Genomic DNA, 27,851 nt, shown 5'->3' on the forward strand with positions numbered 1-27,851 from the left:
GCCAGGAGGAGGAACACGATGCATATTTGTGCTGCCTGTGATAAACCAGAAGGCAGAAAGTTACACAAGTTGAAGCGACACATCAAACTGCAGATTATTTTCTAGGTTTCCAGGCTTTATTCACAAGAATACTGAAAAGACTTAAATATTTTAACATTTGGCAAAGAGAGTTAAAGATAGACAAGAATTGCAGCTGCTCAGGAATAGACAACATCTTCCAAGGGTGTTTAATCAAACCTGTAGTTATGCACTTAATACACATCTGCAAATTCAAGAGTTAAGATTTGGTCAGAATTGTGCTGCTTTCTCTTGGGTAGCTTAAATACCTGGATGTTATCTTTCTCTGCTTGATGGCTTGATTTTTATTTTTAGTGCTTTGAATCTCACTCATGTAAGGTTGTTATTACTGTTTGGGTTTTTTTTTGTCCCCTGCAGAAAGACACAGGAAGAGAATTACCACCACTCAACCCCCAAGCATCATTCTTTGAGTCCAAAAGGAAACTAGAGCAGCTCTTAACTACAGCTCATCCACTGTCTTTGCAAGAACCTGGTCTTTCTGTACCCACAATATTTAGGCTCGCGTTTACTGAAGAAAGATACCACTACAGTATAGCTATACTTGTACTTTTGTTTCTGATATTACTTTCCTTGTATTTTCTTTGATGCCACTGTTTCATTGCCTTCAGTGCAAGTGCGCCGACGTTCCCCTCATGGTGCTTTTCTCAAGGTTTCTTCACAGAAGATTTCAATGTCAGGGGCTGAGAAAATAATTTTGTAAAATAAAGCTGTAAATGCTCACCCTTTAAGAGCAGGTTCTTTTATACCTTCACAGTCTGCACCAAAAAGTTGTGTATGTACCCAAGTACTGCTGGGGTTGTTCTGTACTACGAATTTGGGGATTTTTCAGAAATGAGTTCTTTGTTACAGACAAATTAAAAAAAAAATAAATCATGAAAGACTGCAGCATGGTATTTAGTTATTTTCAACACCAGTATGTTGACATACGAGTTATAACAACATCTTTAAGGATTTTCTCAACAGCATAATGATGCATTAAATGCAAACTTTTCCTCTCTTTGTCCTGCTGGGTAAAGGGGAGAGAAAAGCTGCAACTGCTGTTCAACAGAAGGCTGAGATAAAGGCAAAAACCTGTAACGAAGTAACCACACTACTTTGTTCCAGCTCCATTTCCATCGTACTTCCTTACCTTGTTGCAATATGGACATTCACCAAAGATGACATTAAAGCTCTGTCTGCTGGAAGGAAGACCTTGTAGCCACTGCAACACAAATAACATGAAACAAACGTAGATTTTAATTTACGTAAGTTTAAAACACATCCCTTAACAGAGTTTTGCAAGCTTAGTTCATCTGGGATGCACCTGACACAGTGCAGGTCAGGTGAGCTGTACAACCACACAGTGAGGAAGGTTCTCTTCCACACTGAGCTTGTTTTACTCCAGGCTGTTCCAATCACAGTGGCTTTTCTAGCAACCCGTATAGGAATTTGCTTCCTTTGAAGCTGTAGGTGCACAATGCTGATTTTATACCACTTGCCAGTCAGTTAAGAAGCCAAGTCTGTCCCATTAATTCCTGTACCTCATACAGGCAAGCCTGATGAAAAGGCTGTCCGCATCGGGGCTCGTCGCACACTTGATCTGGCACGGCGCCGTGGAGGCGGTAGGCATAGCAGATTCCACAGTCCTTGGTGAAATCCTGAAAGCACACCAGCTGAGGTTCGAAAGGAAGAAGGGCTGAGACAGAGAAACATTTCCATCTATGTTTTTCGTTTTGCACCTTATTTGGAATCACTAAACGTTGCTGCCTTCGACATCCATTTTTTCACTTTGTGGTATTGACAGTGAGAGCAGTTGCCGGATGTACAGGACTGCTGGGTTGCATTTTATCCCTCACTGCATTACAGCTGGTTTGACAAGCATTTTCATACTCGGGCCCCACGGTTTCTTTTTCAAACACAATGATTTGTCGTTACATTGAGATAACAGAAACAAGACCTTGCAGTCAGATATTAATTTACAAATTTCACGAGTGAAAGCCAAGCTGGGAATCCAGTGTTACAGCATTGTCAAAAATTAATTCCGAGTTTATTTGAAATGCACCCGTATTTGGATGGCCTCTTGTCCCCTGTAAGCAGCTCTACCTAATTAGAACGTAAGTCATCAACATCCATAACAGAATGTTTGGATTTTCCACATCTCATTAGCTCCTCTGGAACTTCCTCTTTCCCTTTTAATAGTGAAACCTATTATTAATTGTCCTGCTGCTACGAGGGCCACAGGAAAGCGTGCACCTCAAATCAAAGGTTAACAAGTACTGACAATTGTTGCTTGAAGTTCAGAAGTCCTTATGACAATATATTACTCCAATTACCACTCTAAGTCTCTGACTTTCCCTGGCAGTTATAAAATGACCGTTTAGATTTTACTTACTCAGAAATAACGACTGGTCATTAACAAAAAAACAACTTACACTTTTTTCTAACACGGCACGAGATGGAAAATCAATTTCTAAGAGGTCTTTCAAGTTTTGTAGTAAACTAATTTCTGGATCCCTGCCAGCGGGGAAAAAGGGAGAAAAAAGTAAATGGTAAGAACAGCAAATACCATTCTATTTTCACACCTGTATCACTAGGGATGCTTACCACAAGTGCATGTTGTTGTTCAGCTTAGTTCTCAAAGGGTTAACCACTGCAAACAATACACACACACGGTTATATATCCTTATCATCCCCTTCTGTCACTTGCCCGATTCCACCCCTTCTATTTCAGCAATAAAGGGCGAGTCGTATTTGTTGGTGATCATTTTTTGGGTGGTATTCTCTTTTTTCATGAATTAAGGCAGCTAACCCAAGGATTGCCCTCAGTTTTAGAAACTGATCGTGCTGGCATTTAAAACACCAGACTGATGAATTTATTTCCCTTAAGAAGTTGGCAAAAAAGCTGTGCGAAGCAGAGTGCAAGACTTAAATACTTCCAAACACCACTGGGACACATGCAGTAGATTATTAACTTATTTATAAAAAGAAAATCGTAGTAAAATATAAATAGAACTGCATCAACAATCATCAACAGGACATAAACCGTGCTAGGAAAGCACGAGGAAAAAATGGCATTCAGCAAAACATCAGGCTGCAGATTTATGCTGTTAAAAAACAGTGTCTGTGTCAAACCCTCCTGTACTCACAGCCTTGTTCCTGGCTCCACTTCATGCTTACCCAGGAGCCTGACACAGCTTTCTCTGGTGCCTGCTCACCAGAGAGCAGATTCTAGAAGAGAAACAAATGTTGCCTGTCTGCTGCCTTACCATGATCTGCTCCAAGGAAGTAACACTCAGGGAGCATCTTTGGATGCCTGGGATCCACCTCTACGTTCACAGAAACATTGCTCCCTACAGGAAGGAAGTCAGACATAAGCGGAGCTTTTCTTTGCAATCAACTGCTTGAAAACAGAAACATTAGCTTAGAAAACTGTTATAAATTAATGAATTCACACTGCCTTTAATTGCTGCAGATAATTGGAAAGTTGGTACAAAGCATTCAGTTTCAAACAGCAAATATTCCCCGTTATGTGATACCCTAAGAGCCCCAAAGGATTTGCTCAAAAATGTTCTGGATCCAGGTTGAAAACCTTGCAGCACATTCTCTAACAGACAAACAAGTGAAATCCAACTTCTTTTTTTCCTAATTAACAGCTGCGTTAGGCTCGACCTTCTTGAATAAATTGGAAGGAATTAAGTCGAAATTTAGCCTTAACTGAAGATCGTCTGTGACTGAAAACAAAGGCCTCAAAGCCTTTCACTGCCCTCCACTGACCTGAGCTTTCTGAGGCTTTCCCTTCCTTCTCATTGGTCTTTATCAGTACAGTGGTGCCAAGACAAAGCCAGCCTGACACCAGAAATGTATTATCTGATCCACTGTGCTCCAACCAGCTGCTGACCTCAGTCCCCCCCCGTTCCTCCCGTCACCCCAATGAAGGAGCTGCCTCAGCATTCCTGCCCCACTCCACAGCTTTCAGGGACAACTTAGATCTGCTTTGGTCCATTGTACCTTCTCAGATTTCTACAACACGCAATTGGCATTTTGGATTTAAGCTGAGAATCAGAAATCTTTTCAAAGATAACATTTTCACCTGTATTCCTAACCTAAGACTTTGCTAAGTTTCTCCTTTGCAAGTACAGGACTCCTTACTCTCTATATACACCAAGACCTTGAAGTGCCACGTGTCAGCATATGAATTAAGGAACTTCCTCAGATTGTTAACATATCGTATGCCTCCAATTTCCTCTCCTCCTTTCTCTGTCCTTTCCACCTGCCTCTTTGTCCTCTCTTTCCCCCTTTGGACTGCATTAATTCTCCTTTCATTCTACCAAAACAGGGACAATCTAAAGCAACAGTCTACCGAAAAACTGGAATTTGTGAACGAGATCAGGGATTCTTCTAAGCTCTGTTCTGCAAACACTGATTTTCTAGAGCTGTCATGCCAGTTCTCTTTGTTCTTACGAGTTACGTGCAGTAACGTGGAGATGAAACTTACATTTTGTATTTAACATAGAGAACTGCTAACAATTCCATAAACAGGCGCAGTGTTCAGTGGAAGTTTGTCTTTAATACAAAGTAAGAGTTGTGTTTTACTGCTTTTAAGCCTTCTTTTTCCTGACTGAAAAAGCCACCACCCGGTTAGATGAGCAGAGGAAAAAAAGCACGCTGAGTTTACTTCTAAAATTCATGCATTCCTTCCAGTCTGTGTGTACCTATGGCGATCCTCCTTGCTGTAGCACCCCTGGCTGGATTTTCTGGCTCCAGTACCCACGTCTTCCCATCAATTTCATCCATGGTGTCCCAGAATTCTTTCAGCGATTCCAGTGCTGCCAGGAACTGATTGTGGATGGTTACCAGGGAGTCCTGGGAAAAAAAGAAATGTAAAGATTTTACGTGGTTTCTACCTATGGCAATACAGAATATTAAAAAACAACTGCTGTCATTTAAGCAGCATTAAAATCTAGCATGCCTCCACTTAGAGTATGGTAGACAAAAAGTGCTGGACCTTATATAACAGCACTTTTTAATCGAAGCAACATAAAGTAGACAACTTTATTGTCTTCAGCACAATTTCTCTACTCTTGGTACTTCCAGCACGTTGTGAAGCATACATCATAACTGATTGGAAAACTGGTGACAATTACAAGGTAGATTAAAAAAAAAAAGCTATGATACGTAGCTAAGCAATGTTATAAGAGTCCCAAAATTAAGCAGCATAAAACCTGGGACATAACATGATGTTTCAAACCGTGCAAATACTGCAAGAGAAAGAAACCATGCAATATGCAGAGGATTACACTCAAAGGATTTCAATACTTGAGAGTGGAATAGGCAGAATAAAAAAAACCTAGTCATTATACAGGACAATGCAGAGAACAGCACTGCAAAAGAAGCCTTTTAAACATCGCTGAGCAAAACAGATTAATTCTTCTAGAGGAAGTTTTCAAGATAGAGAAAATACTTAGGAGTCCAGCTTTCAAAATGCAGATGCCAAAGGGTGCAAAATACAAAGAATTCAGGGAGCCAAAAAAGAGGTGAAGAATGCAATAGAAAGCAGGAGCAATGCTCCATCCATGCCTTGATCCAAAGTAAACCTGAGTCTGGTATAAGATGGAATTAGCAGAGAAGCTTGGAGTGCCACGAACAGAGCCCAGAGGAGAACAGCAAGCACTGCACACACAGCTTCACGTGGACACGCCAGGCTGGGATTTGGGAGTGCTGAATTTGGGAGTGCTGGAAATGGCTCACACAAAACACAACTGAAAAATAAAAGGCACGAGTGAAAACAAGGAATGACAGAACAATGACACAGGCTTCTTCAGCTACAATAAAGAGATGGGAAATTAAGAAGATGTGACAAGGGTCACATTTCAGAGATGCTTCGGCCCGACAAGTTCTGAGTGTGAAAAAGAAAAAGCAAATTAAATACTATGCTCTAAAGAGGTATTTTTCTACAAATAACACAAAGCTTGCACGCACCACTCTCCTTTAATCTTTTAGTAATTATGCTCTTTCACCAGAACAAAAAGTAGAAATCATACATATATATATATATATATGAGATGAAAAAAATGTTGGTTTTTTTAATATACCAAGTTCTCATATTTTAAGCACACATATTCCAGAGAGAAACAGTGCAGCTTAGAAATAAAACGCTACGTTTTTCCCTGCTGTTATTAAATTAAAGGAGGAAAGCACTTAAGCAGAAAAGTGTGAATACTGCCAATCTCGAGACGTAACGCTTATTATCTTTAAAAGCATTTTGTTACTTTTATAATACCTGAAGTGATATAATAGTGTCAGTCACTTAACCACATCTTAGAGTATAATATCTTCATCTTAAGTACTATTATTTCCAGTATTTTAATAATTTCCACACAGTCCTGAAATGTGATCTTTTGTGCTCTGATGACACTTAAATTAATAGCATAATTTTCTGGTGCTTGCAACAGTTGCTTTCCATTTTGATTTTTTACATTTTTCTGTATCACATACAGATAAATCCTCTAATAATCATTTTTATCTTTATCTTCTGGGAATTCAAAGGGTTTCACTAGAAAAAAGAAACATCAAGGGATTATAACCCACAGATAAGTTTTAAAATCCAATTAATTTTAATACTAATTGTAATTTTTCAATGGTGTTGCTTAAAAAGGTAGTTAAATCTTTTCTTAAACGCACTGTTCATTTGATCTTATTTGCATGCTTCATTGATGCTGCCAGCTGTCTCCTGCTATATACAGAAGTGCATCTATAGGTATTTAAATCCATCACACGCTTGTCATGCAAACCATGAGAACTGTAGCACTCCTTTTTAGTTGATGAACCAACTGGCTTCAGAAAAGCGCTGGGCAATAACCAAAGAGCTTCGTGCTTTTTTTTGTCTGTACTACACCAAGATGGCTGCTAACAGCACCACAAAGTGCAAACTCTGCTTCTCAGCAACCTGTTCAAAAGCACACTAGAATTTTAATGAAAGAAGTCAAATATCCTTAAAAAAAAAAAAAAAAAAAAACAACCAACAAGACACCATTCACAAAATCATTGTTGGCTGCCCACCTGACTCTAAAAACCACCAGCACTCCACCCTCTGTAATTATTAGGTTTCCGCACCCATCAGGCAAAACATACAGTATAAAAACATAAAGAATCTTTCACAACAGCTTAAAACAGAACAAAGATAATTTTATGTTTAAAATAGACCCTGCATATATAAGTACAGAGGCCACTGAGCCTATGGCTAGAACGGGGCTAATTCACAGCTAACAGAGGCTCAGAAATCCTGCTGTGAAGCCTCGATGCAGTTTGTTGTACCAGTGGGTGTGAGAGTTTTCTCTACCTGGGTCACATGCTATTTCTTCTCCTCCAGTCAGCATCTCTCAGGTTTTTCATAGTTCAGATTGTGAGTGCAGAAAGCAAAGGATACAATTAGTACAATTAGTACAATTAGTGATGACAGCCAGCTCTCCCTCAATGAAGCACATATCCAGCCTCACCACACCAGTCCTCCCAGGCTCTGTCAGACACAAGTCTAAGAGGTGCTCATGTCACACATGCTGCACAGCCCTCAGGACTGAACGGTTCCCAGTTTAGAAGGACATGATTCTGTGACCTGAACTTCTGAGAACAGGTATTACAGAGACTGGGTTATTTTACAAGACAACAGATGGAGGCGTATCACCTTCATGTCACTGCCACAGAACTCCCCAGTCTTAGAGATCTGATCCCATTTTTAGCTTTTGTGATACCAGCATCCTCCATTCATTGCAGCCACTGACAGGAGATGAATCGCTTATTCTGGTCAGTGAAAATCTGGACCTATCAGATATACCAGTGATATTCTGCACCTACCTGGAGAAGAACACATTCTAGTGCTGCTCCTGTTACTCCTAAGCTTTGAGTTTCCTGCCTCTCCCCCGACCAGCCTCACCCTAACAAATAGTCTTCTACCTAGGAAGTCTCAAGTAGTTCTGCAAAATTTGATCCTATTTCTACTCTCTGCTCTCTCATCTCCATCCCATCACCAGTCCTCATGCTAATTTGTTATTCCAACTCAAAACACTTCCTCCCCAGTCACTTCAATTAAATGAATAAGAAGGAACGGGGGGGAAACAAGTCACTCTACTCCTGGTTCTTATTTATGGAGCTAGAAACTTGAAGGAAGTGCTACATGATACATGACAACATTCCTGACAGATCTCAAACACCTCTTCCAACTCCTGGATGGACTAAATACTGACCAAACAGCAGTGAGAAGGCTCAAATTAAACACAGTGCATTTTACTAAAATTTATAAAATCAAGAATAAACCTGGTGGGGTTTCTCTCTTTTGTTCTGTTGAGTTCTTTTGTTGTTGATGTCGGGGTTTTTCCTAATTCTTCCTAACATAACATTTGCTGACCCTTAGAAATACAGTAAAATTAGAAGAACCACAAAGCCTTCTGAACTGAAAAGGTAAAGTAGACTGAGCTATGGATGCTGCCATCTGCCTCCTGTGTACTCCCAGATAAAGAACCATTTAATAAAGGAGCAGTTGCTGGCTGGCAGTGGATCACCTGTATTACCTCAGTGATTTACCACTCTTTAGATTCCTTGGGGCTGCTCTTTATTTCACACAAACCAAACCTGAACAATTTTCTTCCTCCTTAGCACAAACTAAAGTCAGACACAACACTCCTTACATCTTTACAAAGCGTCAGCTGTTTCTGCTTTTTGTATTGATAGATACACAGAAAGCAGATCTGTGAAGCTCCTTTGCTAAAAAAAAAAAAAAAACAAAACCAAAATTATGCCATGTTTTACTGCGTTTCCATTAAAATGAGCAAATAATCTCATTCATATCACTGTGCTTTCTGAATTTTGTATTACTGCATCGTTGGCTGGCTGCGTGACCTCATTAGTCATTAATTTCCACTCTCCTGACCTTCATGTAGCAAACCAGGTGGGCAATGGTCAGTATAGAAACAATATCCTGATGTGAGGGCAGCAGAATACAAGTGTGCTGAAATGCAGAACCACGCTGACAGTTCATACCGAAATCTGTAGACAGAACATTTATTGGGTAATTTAGAAAAAGAATATAAGTGAAATAAGTAGATGCTCTTGCACTTGTCATTGAGAAGCACTCTGCATTTATTTGGCACTGGGAACAGTAGCAGCAGCATTGCCCTTGGTGCTGATTTCTTACTACTCTAAAATGCCTCCTCTGAGCCAGAATGCACTGGCTGTTGCTGATCATGCTGTGAGACACCTGCACTGGCTACTAGGCTTGTCATGACGCACAAAACCCTACCATCTTCAGCTTGACATTGTGCAAGTTATAATTATTCATCCAAATGAATATGTCAGAGCAGCAGCAGCAGACCTCTCATCAGAGCAAAAGAAAAATACATCAAAACATTATCAACCCAGCAGGAAGACAGGGACCATAAGGAAAATTACCCATTTTTAATATGGATGCCATAAAGCCATGTCTATTATTATACCAAATAAAAAAAAAACAACCAACAAACCAGCCACCCAACAACCCCTCAAGTTTAAAGTCCACGAGCACTGAAAAGAACCCCAAATAGGCAACAGCAAGGGGAAAAAATTCAGCAAAATCAATTACCAGAAACCTAATTATATTTTCTTCCACGAGAGTTTACATTACAACAGCACGACTGCATATTTGTCAGTTAAGCCTTGTCAGTTTTCACATCAAAGATGACCAAGAAATATTGAAGTTCCATTAAAACTTCATAATATTTTACTGGTAGATAAGTACAGCGTGCTCTCTTTCCTTTTAGGTACCAAAATTTTTAACCACTTGAGAACCTGCTAAAATCAGCTACTGCTGTTGTTCCATCTTTATCTAAGTTTAACCCTTACCCTACCAAGATGCTCACTTTAAGAGGACTGTGCATTTATTTCATTCAATGCACTTTGAAAATAAGCACAAATTTAAATAGTGTGAGGAACACAACATTTAGGACAAACATTCTTTTTCCCCACTCAGAAGATCAGCTTTGACAGCAGACTGCACACCTCTCCCACCAGAAAGCACAGGCTGTTGCTACTTGCCTCCACAGCACAGCAGATTGCCTGCAGCTGAAAGCAGCCTCTTATGATTTCAGAACAGTCCTCAGTGACGTACATACATCTATCGCTTGTGTTTCCAACCACCCCAGAGGTAATTCTAACTGAGTGCCATATTTGTTAAGATCACATTTTTTATTTTCCTGTAGAGTCATATTAATATATTTGCTCACATCTTTTAACTGGTCAAAGCAGGTTGCTTTTGTTATGTTATTCAAGTACATCACATTAAAACCTAACGTAAAGCTGGTAGCTTTGTAGTAACTAAGAGTACAGTCGGAGCAACGCCTGTCAAGGATATTTGAAATGCTTTTAATTTGAGGTAACATACACTGCAATGACATAAAAATTAAGAAAATGATATTAGAACTGCAGGTGACTCCAGAGGTAAGAAACAGCATTTGAAATCCTGCCTGTAATATTAGGAAAACATTTTAGTGCCAAATATCAGTAAAATTTAAGGAGAAAAACAGCACCTATTCAGATTGTTCAAAACTGCACCAGGGAATCAAAAACTGAAATAAACACAGCTTTTATTTGCAGTGGTTCATTCTTGAAGTTACTTCCTCAGGCTCCCAAAGTGGATCTGAGGAGATGCACAGAACCTCGAGCTCTGCATCTCATCTGAAAATCACTCTGATGCAATCACTGGGTCACGTCCCCCACACAAACTTAGCAGTGTCAACATGAGCTTCACTGATGGGCAGAAATCATCGCAGGAGTTAGAATTATGAAATGCTATCCGTCACTTGACCACAATCTGTTTTTCTGAATTAAATGACATCAAATCTCAACCACTTCCTAGAGATAATTCACATGAACTTGCTTCTGAAGTGGTCACTTCTAGATCCATTTCATCAAGGACGCACACTCCATTAAGGGAGAGTGAGACATGAAATAAAGCAGGAGACTGAAAGACAACAGCTTACATTGACAACTGTTAAATTACAAAATTTGAATTCTCTTGAGTATTTTCCTGGTCTTTCAGTTACAAATGAAGTTTTCTTATGTTGTGGAAATCATTCAGGATAACAAACTGAGGGAACTGTGGTTTTTTTGGTTGGTTGTTGTAGTTTTTGGTACAGCAGCCACCTTTGGGTGGTGCTTCTCTGCATAAAAAGCTTACTGTGCACAGCATTTCCTAATACTTCTGAAGGCTTGAAGTTCCAGCTGTACATACAGCTTGAGAGAAAAGCAGTACGAGTGCAAAGCAATCAACACACAAAGTACACATACACGAAAAATGCCTTAAAAGCAACCTCATAAGGAATACAAAGTTCAATTTTACATTCACAGAAGCAGGCCTGTAAGTAAAAAGCACAGTTTTAAAACTGAGTTAAAAATGAGGTCCAGTGCATCATTACCACCTACCTTCATATGTCTCAGTTATTGAAAATAAAGGAGAACAGTAACGGCTACGTGAGTTTACCTGTGGCATCCAGGAAATGGCAAACTGAACAGGAAAATCCACAATGCAATCTGGTGGCTCAGTAGGATACTGAGGGAGAGAAAAAATACATACAGTTCTGGTTTTGGTAGTTGTTTTGTGTGTTTTTTTTTTTTTAATATGATTAAAGTCAGACTGCTACTCAGCTGCCAAATTCAATAATGAAGTTTAAGCACTTGATGCATCTTGAGAACTTGGCTCCCAAAGGAAAAATATGGAAGGCATTTTCAGAAATACTTATAAATGTTAATTCTCTTTTAAAGAAGAAATCTACACGTAAAGTGTTCTTGTGTATCGGGCTTTGAAGGAGGCAGGAGGATCACAGCTTCCTCTATTCAGTCTTCACATAGGCAAATTAAAAAAGAACTTCAAAAACAGATCACAGAAAGTAAAATAGAAAATATTTCTTGGCAACTTGATGGCACGTGCTGAACAGAAGCATCCCCCTTGCTCCTCAATTGCCTGTAGTGGATACAAAAGTTTAAAACAAAACCAACAAAACAGAAGAAATTCCCCGAGGCAAGGATTAATTGTCCACTGAACCAGAATATTTGCTGAGATTGGAAGTGCTTTTTGTTTTGAAACTTAATCAAAGCAATCATGAAGACAAAGTTAAAACTAACAGCTATTCTCTCCACCTGACCCCCAGATTAAAAGGTATCAATTAGGAAGAAAAAATACATTTAAAAAATTGACTGTTTTTTAATAACTTGCACTTTTTATTAGGCCTTCACTTTTAGCTTTCTGTCAGATATCTGCTTTCTGAAGACGACTCCTACAACTTGAGCACTGTGTGATTTGCTATTTTATCAAACTGGAGGCAGACAAGCTAAAAAACAGCAAGAGAGCAAGAGAACTAACAACTGATTTGGACAGGAGGCACTTACAGTTTAGGAAAGTGTACCCACAAAAGCTGCCACAGTTTCTTTTACTGTAGCATTCGCGTTATTTTTCATGAAATGCTTTAATGCTTGCATAAAAATAAACTTGTTTTCAATGTAAAAAACTTTGCCTAAAACAAAGATCAGTTTCTGTGGGATTCATTTTAGGACTGCCCTAGTTAAATATCAGCAGCATTAACCAATTAGGTGCTTATTTTCTTGGTAAGTAAATTCACTTTATGCATTCTTTTGTATGCTGCCTTTGAACAAGTGGTTGCAAACAGATCCTAACAAACATTATTTACAAAAAAAAATATTACCTTATCTCTTTAATGCTTTTCAACCTTGCAGGGTGAAATCCTGTATAAAGTAACACGATGATTCTGCAGGAGACAGCATTTTACAGCACTATCCCACAGTGTATCAGCAGCACCATACGCACAGTCAGACTGGTATGGTAGAAATCCTACTTTTCAGAAGGATTTAAGCAATTGCTAGAGCAAAGATTTATATACTGTATTTTGAGCATGCAGCTGATGTTATCTAGAAAAAACATTTTCAATAACCCTCGCCAAATCATTCACTTAATTACTGTCAAAGCATCTTGTTTACTACACGGCATGCAAATTATTGCAGTAGCTATTAGAGTTCTGAAATGGCAAGCACCCAACCCACTTCCAAGAACTAAAATATATGAGTTCCTCATGTCATACAACATGAAATCTGAAAAATAAAACCTGATGTATTTGGTTTTATACCTTGCAAAGACACATATTTGGCTTTCAGAAACCTTCTAGCTTGTTTATTACATTGCAAGTGGAAGAAATTTTCTGCATCAGGCGTTCTCAGGCAAACTGAACTGAAAACTATTCCACAAAACGTAACCTGAGCATTAAACAATGCATCCTGTTATGAGGACAGTCCCAATAATTTACACAAGTTGACGCTGCGTAGCACTGGATCCACAGACAGCGATGACATGATGCTCTCCATCCTTCCAGACTGAGTTTGATTGCCCCACGTTTCCCATGTACTTTATAAATGCAGATTATAGAGAGCAACCATTTTTAAAAGAGCAATTCCTAATACAAAGAACACTGAGCCAAGGATAAGTGAAAACCTTTGACAAACTGAAAAGTCCTCCAAGTACATCCAAGCCATTAGGGATGGTAGGCACATTCAGAGGATTATTTGAATACACATTATAACTTCATGAAGAATGATTTTCTAAACCACTTGTAGAAGTTTTCCATCCCAAAATCATTGTCGGGGTGCTTATTAACTCATCTCAGTGCATGGCATCTGCAAGGACAAGGCTGAAGCAACCACTCTGCCAGCAACGTGTGCTCAGGGGAGAGGTTTAACTCTCAAACTAACCACAGTCAAAGAAATAGCATAACAAAAATAAGCATAATTGAATTAAAGCATGCTACCAAAAGAAATCTCTTAAAAAGCACAGTCTTCTCAAACGCATGAGATATGTATACAAAGGAAAATCAAACCCTTGTGTCAGCAACATTTCACATATAAATTCTCTCCTCTGGCAAGTTTAAATGCCAGACAGTTTCAAAAGGACAAACAATTGATCCTTTAATCACAAAAATCACTTGAAAAGAAAAATTTGATGATTACTTTTCACAGCAGACAATTTAGATAATCTAGTCTTTTTATTACACCGCATCTTTAGTTGATAGAAGGTGCTTTCTTCTGCTATTAGGAGCCTCAGCCACACACATTTCGTTACTATAAAGAAAAGCACAAGTTTTTAGGAGGACAGAAAATGGGTGAGCTTGATTCCCACCATGGTACAGCAATAAGTTAAACAGAACCAGCCAATGCAGAAGTGTAACATTGTTTGACTGGTTTTATCAGGTGCTTGAGCTTTACAGTTAGAAGTGCTTTACTTCAATCTCCATAAGCTGAAGAAAAAGCTTAGGGGCAACAGGCTGCATGCATTTCATTTCTAATGCCATACTAAGTACATAGATAGCAGCTCCCTTATAAACAATGCCAATACAGCCAGGTTCTTGCACACTAAATAGCCCACAATTTTACCTCTTTTTTTCCCCCCCCATGAGTGTATTTAACAACCAAGTGACTAGCAAATTAATTATTTGTTCATTACTGCGTGCATAAACACATGCATATATATTTAGAGCACTTTTATTAGTTTTTGAAAATCTATGTTAATAACCAGCATTCCCCGGCAATTCTCTGTTGTGTCCTGTAAGGTAATAATTTGTCTTACATAAAACTAAAAAACTGCTGCATTTCTATTTCTTAAAGAATACAGGAAGTTTCTGATGATGAAATTTAGTTTGATGTACAGTGTCCAGTTCTTATTCCTTCAAGATTATTATTCCAGATGATGGACCACCGATAGTTTCCAAATTGTATTTTACCCCTAAGCTGATTTTCTGAAGGTAGCAGCAATGACCACACAATTGCCATCACATAGCCCGGATCTTCATAGATTCTGGTAGGAGATTCATGTCTTAAAACAAGAAATTCTACAAAGAAGTATTACAGTTTGAGTTCAGTTCTACGTGTTAGGAAGAATTAAAACTTTGCTGCTTCCATACATGCCACGGTTTGTTTTTTGTTGTTGTTGTTTTGCTTGTTCAATGCTTAAGAATGTCAATTCTGCAGTCAGTCTGTCATAAATCTTGACAGCTCAAACAGTAAGACTTGCCACAGAAGCTACATAACATCCTCCAATTCCTCTTATAAGTTTAGTCTCTGGACTGAGTGATAATGTATGAAAGTCTCTAAAATAGCTTTATTAATTGCAGCATCACAAAGTGTTTCTCATGTGATGTGCAGCCTCTTGTAAGACCTTCAGACAACAATAACATATTAGGAATTTTCATTGAAGTTCAAGTCTGAAAATTCTGCATTTTACAAAACAATTTGTAAAAAGCCAACCACCAAAAACCAGATTATTTTGCACAACAGACATGCTATCAGACCAACTCTCTGAAATCCATACAAATTAGAAAATCCATCTTTTTCATGGAAATCTTGAAGTATTTTCCCCCATATAAATTCACCTTTGCGTTTAACTTCAGAGTGACCAGATGCTGTCGACCACGAGAGTCCTCAGCCTTCAGCTTGATTGTGGTGAGCCCAGCATCCACATACGCGACTCTGAAAGAGAAAAGCAAGCTCTGATGGGATTTCGAGAACTCCAGTTTGAAAGATCTGCAATACTCTTATTAGTATGATTCAAATATTCATCAGGGCAAGTCTGATATGCCGAGCACTTCGGCTGTTCTGGATTTACTGCTGTTAATACACCACTGCTTAATGCAGTCATACATCTTGGGGTTATTTACAGTGTGTGTCACGGCTCACGCTGTGGTCAGCGAGCGCTATGTTTCAGTTTTCCATCACTGGAACCTTTGACACACACAGCATGTTCCTGTCAGCCTCTACTTATGTACACATTAAACTTCCTGTCAAATCTTTGATCCATTTCTGCGGTTTCTTACACTGTGAGGCTTTCATGCTCTCGATTTGCTTTTGTCTTCAATGAAGCTCTCTTCTGTTATCAATAATACTATTTTTGAGAATTCGGTGGCTACCGGTTCACATTCTGAAATTGATTTTTCACAAAAAGCAGTTCTAGAACAGGTACAAAATGTGTTGTTTGCAGTGATTCACCTTTGTTTCATGACAGTTTCACGCAGTATAAATGCACTCAAGCAAGTAGAAAGTACGTACTAAACATAAATAAGTTTTAATACAAAACCTTTTTGTTTAAGACGTTACTGATACGTACTTCCCTAAACAATGAAGATGATGGAAATTATGAAATACACTCTTCCACCAAAGTATGTTCTGCCGAGAGGCTTCAACAGCTGCTAAAAAGGTTGAGACTTATCCCTATACTCAACAGAGAGCTGAGCATGTGGGCGTTTTGACATTGTTATGGCACCATTCGCGGGTGATGATAAACAAGCAGTCTACAGTTGTTACACAAACTTATCACCTAGACTGAATTTCCAGAGCAAGTATCTGCTAGCTAACCTAAGTAACGTTTTTCTAAATTAACACACACTAGCCCAGTCACTTCAACCAGCACACTGGAAAAAATGTTTCTCTTTCAAGAGCAAATAGATACACAGTTGTAGAAGTCTACATAGGAAAAAGTAGAGCTACACATGCCTAGCAGGAGGTGAAAGGAACAAAGTGATCTCCGTAATAACACATGAAAAATAAGGTTGGAAAAAAGTAGTAGTGCTACTGAGTGCTGAAAAAGACATTATTTCACATTTAATGCTGGATAATTTAAAGCAATATTACACTGGCCTACAAATTTCTGGGAATATTTTGCCACTCCTCCAGAACAGTTTAAAGAAATAGAAGTCTTGATCAAAATGTAGTCAATTAAATTCAGTTTACCTAGAGAACATTACAGCATTTCTCCTCCAATAGGAACAATCACTGCTCACACCTCATTCTAACTTTACCTCAAAATTATATTACACATTTTTATAAAGATAAGAAATTACTTACAACCCAGGCTTCCATCTACTGTTGCAGAATGCCCGGAATGAAAATTCACTGCTGGTCTTCCTTTTTCTCAACAGAATGTAAAAAGCAATAAACTGCCTCCAGGGGATGAAGGAGGATTCAATTTTCCATTTAAGATAAAAGAAAAGAACTCAGTAGCTTACTGGCTACTCATTCTGTAACATCATTCTACCAGTCTCTGGATAAAAAAAAATAAAAATGAAGAAGCGAGTTCTGTACAACTGGGGGAAGCTGGATAACTCTGTAAAAGCCATATGAACTTCTTCATACGACCTCAGAATAGAAGAAGGAAGCTTAGAGGTCATCAAGCTCAACCTCCCTGCTAAAGCAGGTTCCTTACTGCAGGTCTCACAGGTAGGTGTCCAGATGTTCCTGAACATCTCCATAGAAAGAGATTCCACAACCTCCCCGGGCAGCCTGTTCCAGTGCTTCATCACCCTTACTGTAAGTAATTTCTTACTCATATTCACGTGGAACTTCCTATGTTCCAGTTTTGGGCCATTACTCCTTGTCCTATAACTACACACCACTGAAAAGGAGTCTGGTCTTGGCGAATTGCCTCCTACACTTTAGATATTTATAAGCATTGATCAGATCCCCTCTCAGCGTTTTCTTCTCCAGGCTCATCAGTTGCAGATCTCTCAGCCTTTCCTCACATGGGAGACGTTCCAGGCCTTTTATCATCATTGTCACCCTGTGCTGGACTCTCTCTACAAGATCCCTGTCTTCTTTGAACTGGGGAAACAAGAACTGAACGCAGTTTTCCAGATGTGGCCTCACCAGGGCAGGGCAGAAAAGGAAGATCACCTTCCTCACCCTGCTGGCCACGCTATTTTTTATGTGCCCCAGAATATAATTGCCCTTCTTGGCCACAGGAGCACACTGCTGGCTCATGGCCAACCTGTTATTCATCAGGATCCCCAGGTCCTTCTCTGCAGAGCTCTTCTCCAGCAAGCCATCCCCTATCCTGTACTGATGCATGTTGTTACTCCTCCACAGGTGCAGGACTCTACATTTATTTCTTTGAATTCTCCTTTCCATCCAAACCTCCAGCCTGCTCAGGTCCCACTGAATGGCAGCACAGCTTTCTGGCACGTCAGTCACTTCTCCCAGCTTCATACATCAGCAAACTTGCTGAGGGTAGACTCTGCCTTGTCATTCAGGTCACCAACAAAGACACTGAATCAGACCAGACCTGCTCCGACCATGGGGGAACACAGGCTTCTTAGCCTCCATCTAGACACTGCGCCACTGCTCACAACCCTCTGAGCTCCGCCAGTCAGCCAGTTCTCAACCCACCTCACTGCCCACTCATCTTTCTAAGCTTCTTTACAAGGACATTGTGGGAGACAGCATTAAACACCTTGCTGTGGTCAAGGTACACAACACGCACTGCTCTCCCCCCGTCCACCCAGTGATGACAACATAGAAGGCAATCACTCCGGTCAAGCACAATTTGGAGATGTCATCCACACGAGGGTGACAAATCTTACAGAGGTTTAATGCCAATAAGCTACCTACTTGAAGCATTTTCACTACCTCAACTAGTCAGATTATAGCACTAGAAAAACCTTTCACTTATTTTACTACTATAAGGGTTCACAAGCAAACTTCCCCATCTCAGCAAACTATTTTGTGCCAGTTTCTTCATCTTCTTAAAGCTATATGAGTAACTTCTTTTGAACACTCCAGCTTCAAGAAGGACAGCAGTTACTATAGGAAATTCAGTTAAACCGTAGAACCTATTGAAATGTGACCTTTGTGAACAAGTATTTGACTATGAAAGAATGTGTACTCCACACTAAAATTAGGTCAAAAAATAAAGCCTCCATTATAACAGAGAAAGCGATTATATCTAACAATGGCAGCCTGCCCACTTACAATATTCATTACTGGTTTTACTCTCAGCAGTTGAAGAGGAAAGAGGCATAAGATCACTTCAAGTAACGTCTACAATTTGTTTTTGAGAAACTCCACGTATTCCTTAGATAAGTTATTTGAATGCACTTCTGCCATCCCTAAAAGCTTCTTAGCTCACGTTAGAGATAAAGGACTATTACCCTATTGTTTAGATTCTCTTTCAAATAAGAAAATTTTTCAGTTGGATTTGGATGCATTCAGAGATGGATTGGCTGGAGCACGGCCCAAAAATCTTACTGAGAAAAAGTCCACAACAAGCCAGTTTTTGTCTTTTTTTTTTTTTCCTCCCTCAAAGACTAATGCTGATAAATAAAGCCAGATGTGTCACAAGGTGTGAGCATTTAATTGAAGTTTTCTGGCAGTAAGAAGGCTTAGTTTTCTGCTAGAAAACCGTACCACCATGTTTTTAATATGTAAGTACACATCTCTTGCAGCCCAAAACCAGTTTAGGTTAAGTGGCCTTCTCTGTAGTTCATTATATTTTTAATTAGAGGAGAAACTTGCTAATACACTTCAAATTATCAACTCATTGTAAAGCAGATATGATTCCTTATGTACAGCCCAGTCCTTTTAACAACCAACTCCCCACCTCCCAGGCTGAACAGCAACCATAACAAGAGATCCATGTCTACAGAATTACTTGACTCCACTGGACAAAAGCACAGCACAAGTTGTTTGTCCACAAAAAAAACAATTTTAACTAGAAAATGTAGTAAACTCCGCCTTAGAAGCATGCTCTCTGATAAAACACTGGTGTGTTTTTTAACAGTAAACCACTGAATATTTACATTTATAGCAAGAGAAAAGTACTCCTCTCTTTGAGATAAGCTACTAAAATTATTTCAAGAGTGTACTATGCTCAGTGATATGCAATTTACAAATACATATTCTCAGACCTGCTTGAAGAATATGCCATCAGCTGTACCCACCAGCTACATCCTCAATAATGGAAATTACTGTAGCTGATTTAAGAAGGACATTTTAAAGAGGAGGTCTTCAAAACAAATTCCCACTTAATGTTACTTACATATTACTTATTCATACGCAAAAGTGAGAAAACTTAGGACTATTCCTCAACATAAGGCTCTAGAAAAAAAAAAAATTACTTCATGTGGTGAAATAAACATGTTAAATACCAGCCAAGATTAAGAAAAAAAAGTACATTTGTCATTCTGAAAGTTCCAACTGCAGACCTCCTGCTTCAAACTTTTGTTTTAGAGAACCTAAAATACGGCTTCTCATTCAAAACTCTTCAATCTTTCATCTTTGCCCCTTGAAAGAAGGCACTCAAATTAATTGCATGCTATCAGTAAAATTAAACACAGTCTACAAATTTATTTTCTCTGTGCCTACACAGAAATAACGGCCTTCAAATCCATAAAGGTTACGTAGATATAAGTCATTCCAAGCTCTCTGCTAGAGGATTAAGTTGTTTGATATCAGAGAACTTGCTAGTAGTGACATGTGATGGCAGGTAAAGCCTTCCCAGAAGTCTGCAAATCGGGAAGCATTGCAGATTCCTGAAACATTTCTGCACAGACATTGAGTATTTCATCACAACCCCAGCTCCTTTATTTTTATAAGAGGAGATCCATGTCTTCCTTTGAAGAACTTTAATTTGACACTCCTACAATCACAGCTCATCTGAGGACCTACCAGACTGTGAATAAATATCATCTGTGTGAACACATGCAATAGCCTAACAAGTTCCCAGATGCAGCTAGGTGTACTTTTCTTTCCTCAACAAAGATAAGCATCTTTTGTGATTCACTACTATTTTACTTCCCTGAGAAGACCACCTGAATTTCATTCCCTATTTCATAGATACTCATTTTATACAACAGCATGGTACCCCTCCCATGAAATCCTGCACTCAGGTGCACTAAATCAACCCAACCAGGTAACACAGCTCACTCTCTCCTTGTGCAGTAACCAATTCCTTCAAAAGCAACATGGTCCCCTGTTTGGGGAGACCCAAACATGGTCTACCTGCACAGCTGAGTCAAGAAAACCCACCAGATGCCTTTCATAGGCCCTCATCTTTGTTTGAACCACCTGGGTAGCCAGAAACAATCAATTTCTCTAGTTTCTCAAGGGCTGATTGTTCTGCAGTTCTGGAATAACAAATTCCCAAAGTCTCTTCTGTGCTTTTTTAGTTTTGTGAAGAACCACCATCATGAAGTCAGTTATAATTATATAACTCACTGCATGACTGAAATAGTCAAGAAAAAAAAAGCCTATCAATATAGTATTGTTCACTATGCCAATAGTTTGTAGGTCACAGAATCGATTGGTTAGTAGTACAGTCTCAAACCCCAGCTCAGTTATCCAATACTGAAAAATGTGTCATCAGCTGAAGCAGGGTTTTGATTTATTTTTTTCATCCCTTTTTTTTTTTTCCACTTTTTTAAATAAAAAAAAGCAGCAGGCTATTTTAAAACTTTTTCTGAACAGGATAAATTAACAAGTTACATGTGAAACCAACACCTAACACATATGTATGAGGGCATTCAACTAGGTAACAAAATAAACATACTTATTCCAACCCAGTATTTCTAGATCTCTGACAAGACAGGAGTAGTATTCTGGTGGCCTTGGTACATGCAGCTCTTGTGTATTCTTCAAAGCAATTTCCTGTTTAAAAGAATGTTAAAAACATCATTAAGGAAGATTTCAATATTTTTGCATCTACTTAGTTATGTGATTTTTGCGATTCATTCAAAATATTAAACTTATGTAAAATTAACTGTACACTGCATTTGTTTTGTTATAGCCTCCAGCTAAAGCAGACAAAAGCTGTTTGGTAAATTACTTCAGATACTGCTAATGAAAACATCTGCAATTTAAAAAAAAACACAGATGTTGACAACAGTCTTCAGATGCAAATATCAAATGTGCCTCTTTTTCATCTAATAAATTGGAAGCCAAGCATCTTGTCTGAAAGAACATTTCGAAAGAAGGTTCTGTGAAGCCCACAGCTGCCTCCTGAGCATCACAGCCACATAAGAAAACATGGAATCCCTCATATACAGCCACACACTATCTGTCAAAAAGTTATCAGTGTCTCTGTTTTAATACAATAGGATCCCAGAGTTTGTGTACAGGCATTCATTAGGCAGGTGCCTCCAAAGTTCTATGAAAAACTTCATACCAAATTACAGAGGAAAAACAACAGAAAAACAAACACAAAGCCACTTGTTGCCCACCTTAGTGTTGCACTACTTGGACTTGAAAAGCATACTTAAAATTTTGCTTACAGATCATAGAAAGTGAGATCTGTTTCCAAAACTACAGTAACGAGGAAGGATTACTTTCAAGAGCTGCTATCAACGTCACTCAGCCTCAGAGCTTTGTACCTGACAGATGTGGAAGACACTACTGAAGCAGCATCAGGAGCAAGGATTTTTTCATTATTTTAAACTTAATTCTACCCTGAGATGCACAATGAAAGTAGATAGTCAAACTGAAAAAAAAAAACAGTGTTCCAACAGGATACAGTGAAAAAGCAAAAACAGCTTGAGCAACCCACTGATATTGTGTAATACTTTTCTTGTATGTTAAAAAAACATTAAAAAAAACCAACACCACAACAACAAAAGAGAAAAAGCACAAGCATCGATATTCTGGATATTCTGCCACTTACCAAGATAGTTTTCAGCTCCACCACAAAACTGACAAGATCTGGACAACTGTGCAACCTCTGGAAGGAACAGAGCATCGTTTTCATATCATAACATTTAGTGGTAAATAATTCCAGTCTAAATATCTACTCTTCTGGTGTTATCAAGCCACTAACAAGGAAAAAAAAAAAAATCTCAACCACATAAAATTTTAAATACCTCAATTAAAAAACAAGCCTCCAGTTCAGGGAACCTCAGTGAAAATTAACTACCATCTTTGTCAAATATCATCACGTAACACATTTGTTACATGACTTGTGAAGACTTCATACTTCATGCATTTATCTGTATTTAGGAAGACTTTTATGGACACTTCAGCTTCTACCAGAAAGAAGAGATGCTTCTGAATTACTCAAAACAGTTTCAGTTCAATTTTCTTTAAGAACTCTCAAGAACCACCTACTTCCAGATACCGCACATTCTAAAGGATGCTTGTTTGTCATCAGATGCAGCACATATTTATGCTCCTGTTTCTGTAGCTCTGTAACTTAAGATACTCCAGAGCTGCAACTCTTGTCCTACAAAGCAGCACAAAGTCTGAGATGCCATCTGCACATTTGGCAGATGCCTCCTTACAATAGCCTCCATGGCTAGAGGGCAGTTATATCCTTACTTAGAGGTTTAACTTAGATTCCTTGACTGTCCACAACACAGAATGAGCTACATAAATCAACAACTTCTGTGATTTTTTTCCTTTATGCATTATGAACAATTTATTATATATACGGAGAGAGAAATTAAGGAAAGTGTAAGATGTCAGCTGTAATTTATTACGAGTTCTAACTCAAACTTCAAAAATGAACAGAAGGAAAACAAACAAACAGAAAGCCTCACTCCAAACCTTGAATAAAAAGCGACTATTTTCTAATTCCAATCCATCCCACCTCACAGCAGTCTGCAAATACTCAAGCATTTCAAAATAGCACATCTTGCCTACAAGGTGAAATTAGAATTCTTTAACACTTTCAGAATGAGCGTGAGTAAAAGCTTCACAAATCATACACACACACACACACTTAAGAGAATCATCATAGATAGACATCTAACAGAAATGGTTTTAAAAGTAGCATACCTGTTTCAAAATATGTCGATATCCATGAAGGATCTTCTTCAGCTGCCAGCCACACTCTATCCTGGACAAACAGTACTTGGTATTCATTTTAAATTCATACTACATGATTTTGAGAAAGGATCACAAAGTTTGGTGCCAACAACATAGAAGGAATTAAACAATACTTCAAATTTCTTTGAGATTTCATATTCAAATACATTTCAACTTTTTAAATGTCACTATCCACAGCCCATTAGAAATTAAGCTTCTTTTTTTGCTGAAAGCAACATAATTCTTTCAAGCCAATATGACTTTATAAAAAAATACCAGTATTTTAAAACTCAAGCCTGAAAATGTCAGTTACTTATAATGGCCTTCTGGCTAGCTGACCTAGAATGTAAAATCTACCTAATATCACTTGTTCACAGTTCACAGCAGGTAGAAGCATAGAGTGGAATGCCAAGAACGAATGCATGCATGCATACATACATACAGTGCACATACCTAAATACCACTGTGACAAACAACTGCACCAATAAGAACAGGGCTTTTAAAGAGAAGCTCAGTAATAGCATAGCATTTTAACATCAGTATATAACTCCTTTAATTTACAACTCTGCATTTTCTGTTTTCCAAATGGTGACGTATAAATAGTTTGATCTAAATAAACATTTTCTCAAGTACACTGACTTATATAAAAATAGCCAATTAATGAAAAACAAAATATTTTGATACAGTTGATATTTATTATCACTGTTTATTAGCGTTTATTAACATTCATACTGGAAAAAGGTACCAATTAATACACATACTCATCATTGCTTTCATCAAATATGCTTGCTTACATACACTCACACATCTTTTTCCATATGACTATCTTACCTTGCATTTTTCAGTTGAGAATCTGTTGGTAAAAGTATCCGGATGTGGAAGTCTCTACCCTTGAAAATAAGCATTTAGTTAGTAGGAAGGCCAGCAAAGAAAAATTGTTTGATACTGTGAGCAATACTTCCTGAAAGTATTGACTGCTAAGCAAGAAAATTTCTCTTCTGTGACTTCCAGGAATATTATGCAGAATTTATTCATTTAGAAAAAAAAAAAAAAAAAAAAAAAAGCAGTATGAGTAACAGGTAGGAATAATCCTGGTTTTAATTCTCAACTTGAAATATTCTTGATCTCTGTAACTCACAGTATTCAATAAGAATGTTTTCAGTAGATCATATTTTATAAAGAAAAATAATACATTTAAAAAAGAAAAAAAGCATTACTCAGACCTGGACATGCCATAATCCAAGTCACGCTGAAGTCTGTAAGAACGTCTTTTCAACTCAAGGAAGAGAGTAGACTTTTATAATGAAGTACTATGCTAAAAAGGAACTTGGGCACTGACGCACAGAAGACTTTCAGCATCTTAGAAGCCATAAACTCAAATAGTCTCAACCACATTAACATACTTCTTGCCCCCACTGGTGCAGTCTTTATGAAGCAGCTCCTAAACACCATTCACTTCTATTTTCATTAACTGCTCCTATTCATGACCTTGCCCCTTCTCAAAGGATTATGAAAACAGAATTGAAATAAAGGTTTGTAAGGCACCTCCCAGAAGTGGACAATTAACATCTCAAAACTTCAGATTCTCTTCCATCTCAGCACACCTTGAACTACTACCACAGATTCTGACATTTCTTCAGAAGAAAGGTAAGAATAACAGCAAATATATTCTAATTTTGTTTTGCCTTGACCCCAGCAAGGCTTTCAATACCTTTTTCCATAAGAGGCCCTCAGTGAGGTAGACTGAAAGCTGTTAAAGGTGCCAGGCTCTAAAGGTTGTGCTCAGCATGACAATGTCCAGATGGAAGCCACTGACTAAAGGCACACACCAGGGGTCAACGCTACTAAACCCTAGTTATTGACCCAGATGAGGGGACACCGCAGTCTCAGCAAGTCTGCAGAGGACAGAAGACTGGAGGAAGCAGCTGATATGACATGAACTGGTAATAATACCATGCACCAAAGTACTAAGCAAGTAAAGGGCAGCTCTGCAGAAAAGGCCCTGTCTGATCCCAGTGGGCACAGAGCTGACCTCAAGCCAGCGGTATGCCCTTGCACCAAGGGAGGTGAAGTGCCTCTAACGCTACATTAGGCAGAGCTGCCAGCAGGCCTAGGGGCAATGTTTCCTCTCTGCTCAGGGGTGGTAAGGCATTCCTGGGATGCAGTGGGACAGAGACACACTGAAGTTAGACCATGGAGAGCCACGAGGGTGATTTAAGCGTCTGAAGTACCCTTAAAGCCTGTGTGTACAAATTACACACAGATGGGGGGAAGAGCGGCATCAGAGACTGTAGTAGAGCCCTACACTGCCACACTGTTGGTGCACCAGCTCGTGGAGAATGAAACCTACTGCACTGATAACGAAACTGTCTATGACATATGATTCAGAACACTGAAGTTAACTATGCCAACATACAGTGATCCGAACCATTTAGTGTCAGCCACCATGAGCAGTGTCACCACCTGCCTGCCTGCTTAATGCCGACCTGCGGAAGCTAGCAGTGAATATGGTTCCCTTCCACCTGCACTTTTTCATGCCTGGCTTTGCCCCTCTCACAAGCCATGGCAGCCAGCAGTACCATGCTCTGACCGTCCCAGAGCTCATGCAGCAAATGTTTGATGCCAAAAACATGATGGCTGCGTGTGACCCACGGCACGGCCGCTACCTGACCGTAGCTGCTGTTTTCAGAGGCCGTATGTCCATGAAAGAGGTAGATGAGCAAACATCCAGAACAAAAATAGCAGTTACTTTGTTGAATGGATTTCTAATAATGTTAAAACAGCGTTCTGAGACATTCCACCTCGTGGCCTGAAAATGTCTGCCACGTTCATTGGTAACAGCACAGCCATCCAGGAGCTGTTCAAATGCATTTCAGAGCAGTTCACAGCCATGTTCCGCCGAAAGGTTTTCCTGCACTGGTACACGGGGGACGGCATGGACGAGATGGAATGCACAGAGGCTGAGAGCAACACGAACGACCTGGTGTCTGAGTATCAGCAGTACCAGGATGCTACTGCTGAGGAGGAGGGGGAGTTTGAGGAAGAGGCTGAGGAGGAGGCAGAGTAAGAGCTATGCTGATGACACCTGTAAGTTTTGTTTAAAGCTGTACGAACTGTCATTCAACACTTCTGTGTTGTGTTCCTTCTCTTGTCTTCAAGTCACTTCCAATGCTGTATAGGCACCATTAAAGCATTTCTCATAGTGCAAAAAAAAGTTAAAAAAAATAAAAAATTCCTGACAAAGAGAAAAGAACACACGGTCAGACTCAATGGAGTGACACACACCTAAGGGATAAGAGGCAGTGGGTATAAGTTTAAATATTGGAAGCTTCACTTAAATGCAGTGAGGCTGGGGGAGAACAACAACAACAAAAAAAACAACAACACAAGAGAAACACTTGTTGGTAGTGTAGGTGGTCAAAGGTCCAAAGGTTGCCTGAGAGGTCCTGGGGCTTCCATTCCTGGAGTTACCCAAAACCTGAATGCACACAGCCTGCCCTAAGTCTCTGCCAAGGGACTCCAGAGTCCTACCACGTCTGCGATCCCCATCAGCAAAAACAAATCGCCTGCCCCAGAGCGGAACACAGCCCACTGGAGCACCAACTGCTTCCAAACTCCTCCGAAGGCTGAGCCTTTCAATAAGATCGTCAGTGACTTCAGACCCTCGCTACACCGCAGCCCCGGCCTCGATCCCACAGCCGCACCATCAGAGAGCAGCCGCTCACGCTGGCGCCTTGTTAGTCACGGCAGAGCCGGGCTGCGACCACACACGCTACAGAGCCGCGGCCGCAGCGCGGCTCCCCCTCGCCTCACACGGAGCCGGGCGCCTCCAGGCAGCGCGACGGCCCCGCTGCGCCGGGCTCCGTTCAGAGCCCCTCACACAGCCGTCGGGCAGCGCGACGCGAGCGGAGCCGGTACCTGCGCGCTGACGAAGCCCTCGTAGGCCGTCCCCTCGCCGTTCTGAGGCAGCAGCAGCGGGCACTGGCGGAACAGAGATCCCCGAACCGCCATGCCGCCGCGCATCCGCGGCCCGCCACCGTTCGAACAGCGCCAAGGCCCCGCCCATCAGGCTGCGCATGCGCGCGAGGCTCAGGGGCGTTCCGTGTGTTGGCGCCGGGCTGCGCTGCCTCTCCCGCCCGTCTGTCAGGCGG

The 27,851-nt window shown here is 39.8% G+C and overlaps 2 protein-coding genes and 1 pseudogene across 6 annotated transcripts in view; 2 read left to right on the forward strand and 1 right to left on the reverse strand.

Moving 5' to 3' along the window:
- VRK2 (VRK serine/threonine kinase 2) overlaps positions 1-798 on the forward strand; it is a 44,900-nt gene extending 44,102 nt beyond the window's left edge. For all 5 annotated transcript variants that reach the window (XM_052700723.1, XM_052700480.1, XM_052700907.1 and 2 more), the window contains one exon: positions 436-798. In XM_052700723.1, coding sequence (XP_052556683.1) covers positions 436-663 — 228 coding nt within the window. In that variant the 3' untranslated portion in view covers positions 664-798. The remainder of the gene's footprint in view (positions 1-435) is intronic.
- On the reverse strand, positions 95-27,727 carry FANCL (FA complementation group L). Its single transcript, XM_052701030.1, has 14 exons — positions 27,619-27,727; positions 24,532-24,590; positions 23,671-23,731; positions 22,562-22,618; positions 21,455-21,552; positions 15,513-15,609; positions 11,564-11,632; positions 4,770-4,920; positions 3,324-3,407; positions 2,662-2,707; positions 2,490-2,571; positions 1,599-1,715; positions 1,208-1,279; positions 95-758 (listed from the first exon to the last, which is right to left on the reverse strand). The coding sequence occupies exons 1-14, from the start codon at positions 27,721-27,723 to the stop codon at positions 723-725; spliced, it is 1,134 nt and encodes a 377-aa protein (XP_052556990.1). The 5' UTR covers positions 27,724-27,727; the 3' UTR covers positions 95-722.
- LOC128081707 (tubulin beta chain-like) lies at positions 25,964-26,767 on the forward strand (annotated as a pseudogene).
- Positions 27,728-27,851: the final 124 nt, after the last annotated feature.

Source organism: Tympanuchus pallidicinctus, unplaced genomic scaffold (assembly GCF_026119805.1).
Source record: "Tympanuchus pallidicinctus isolate F22 unplaced genomic scaffold, pur_lepc_1.0 scaffold1, whole genome shotgun sequence".
NCBI lineage: Eukaryota > Metazoa > Chordata > Aves > Galliformes > Phasianidae > Tympanuchus > Tympanuchus pallidicinctus.

Coding starts and splice junctions, on each gene's coding strand:
- FANCL (XM_052701030.1), bottom strand. CDS start 27,723: ATGCGCGGCGGCATGGCGGTTCGGGGATCTCTGTTCCGCCAGTGCCCG. Junction 22,619..23,670: donor ATCGACATATTTTGAAACAG/GTATGCTACTTT, acceptor TGTTCCTTCCAG/AGGTTGCACAGTTGTCCAGA. Junction 2,708..3,323: donor CTTCCTTGGAGCAGATCATG/GTAAGGCAGCAG, acceptor TATTGTTTGCAG/TGGTTAACCCTTTGAGAACT.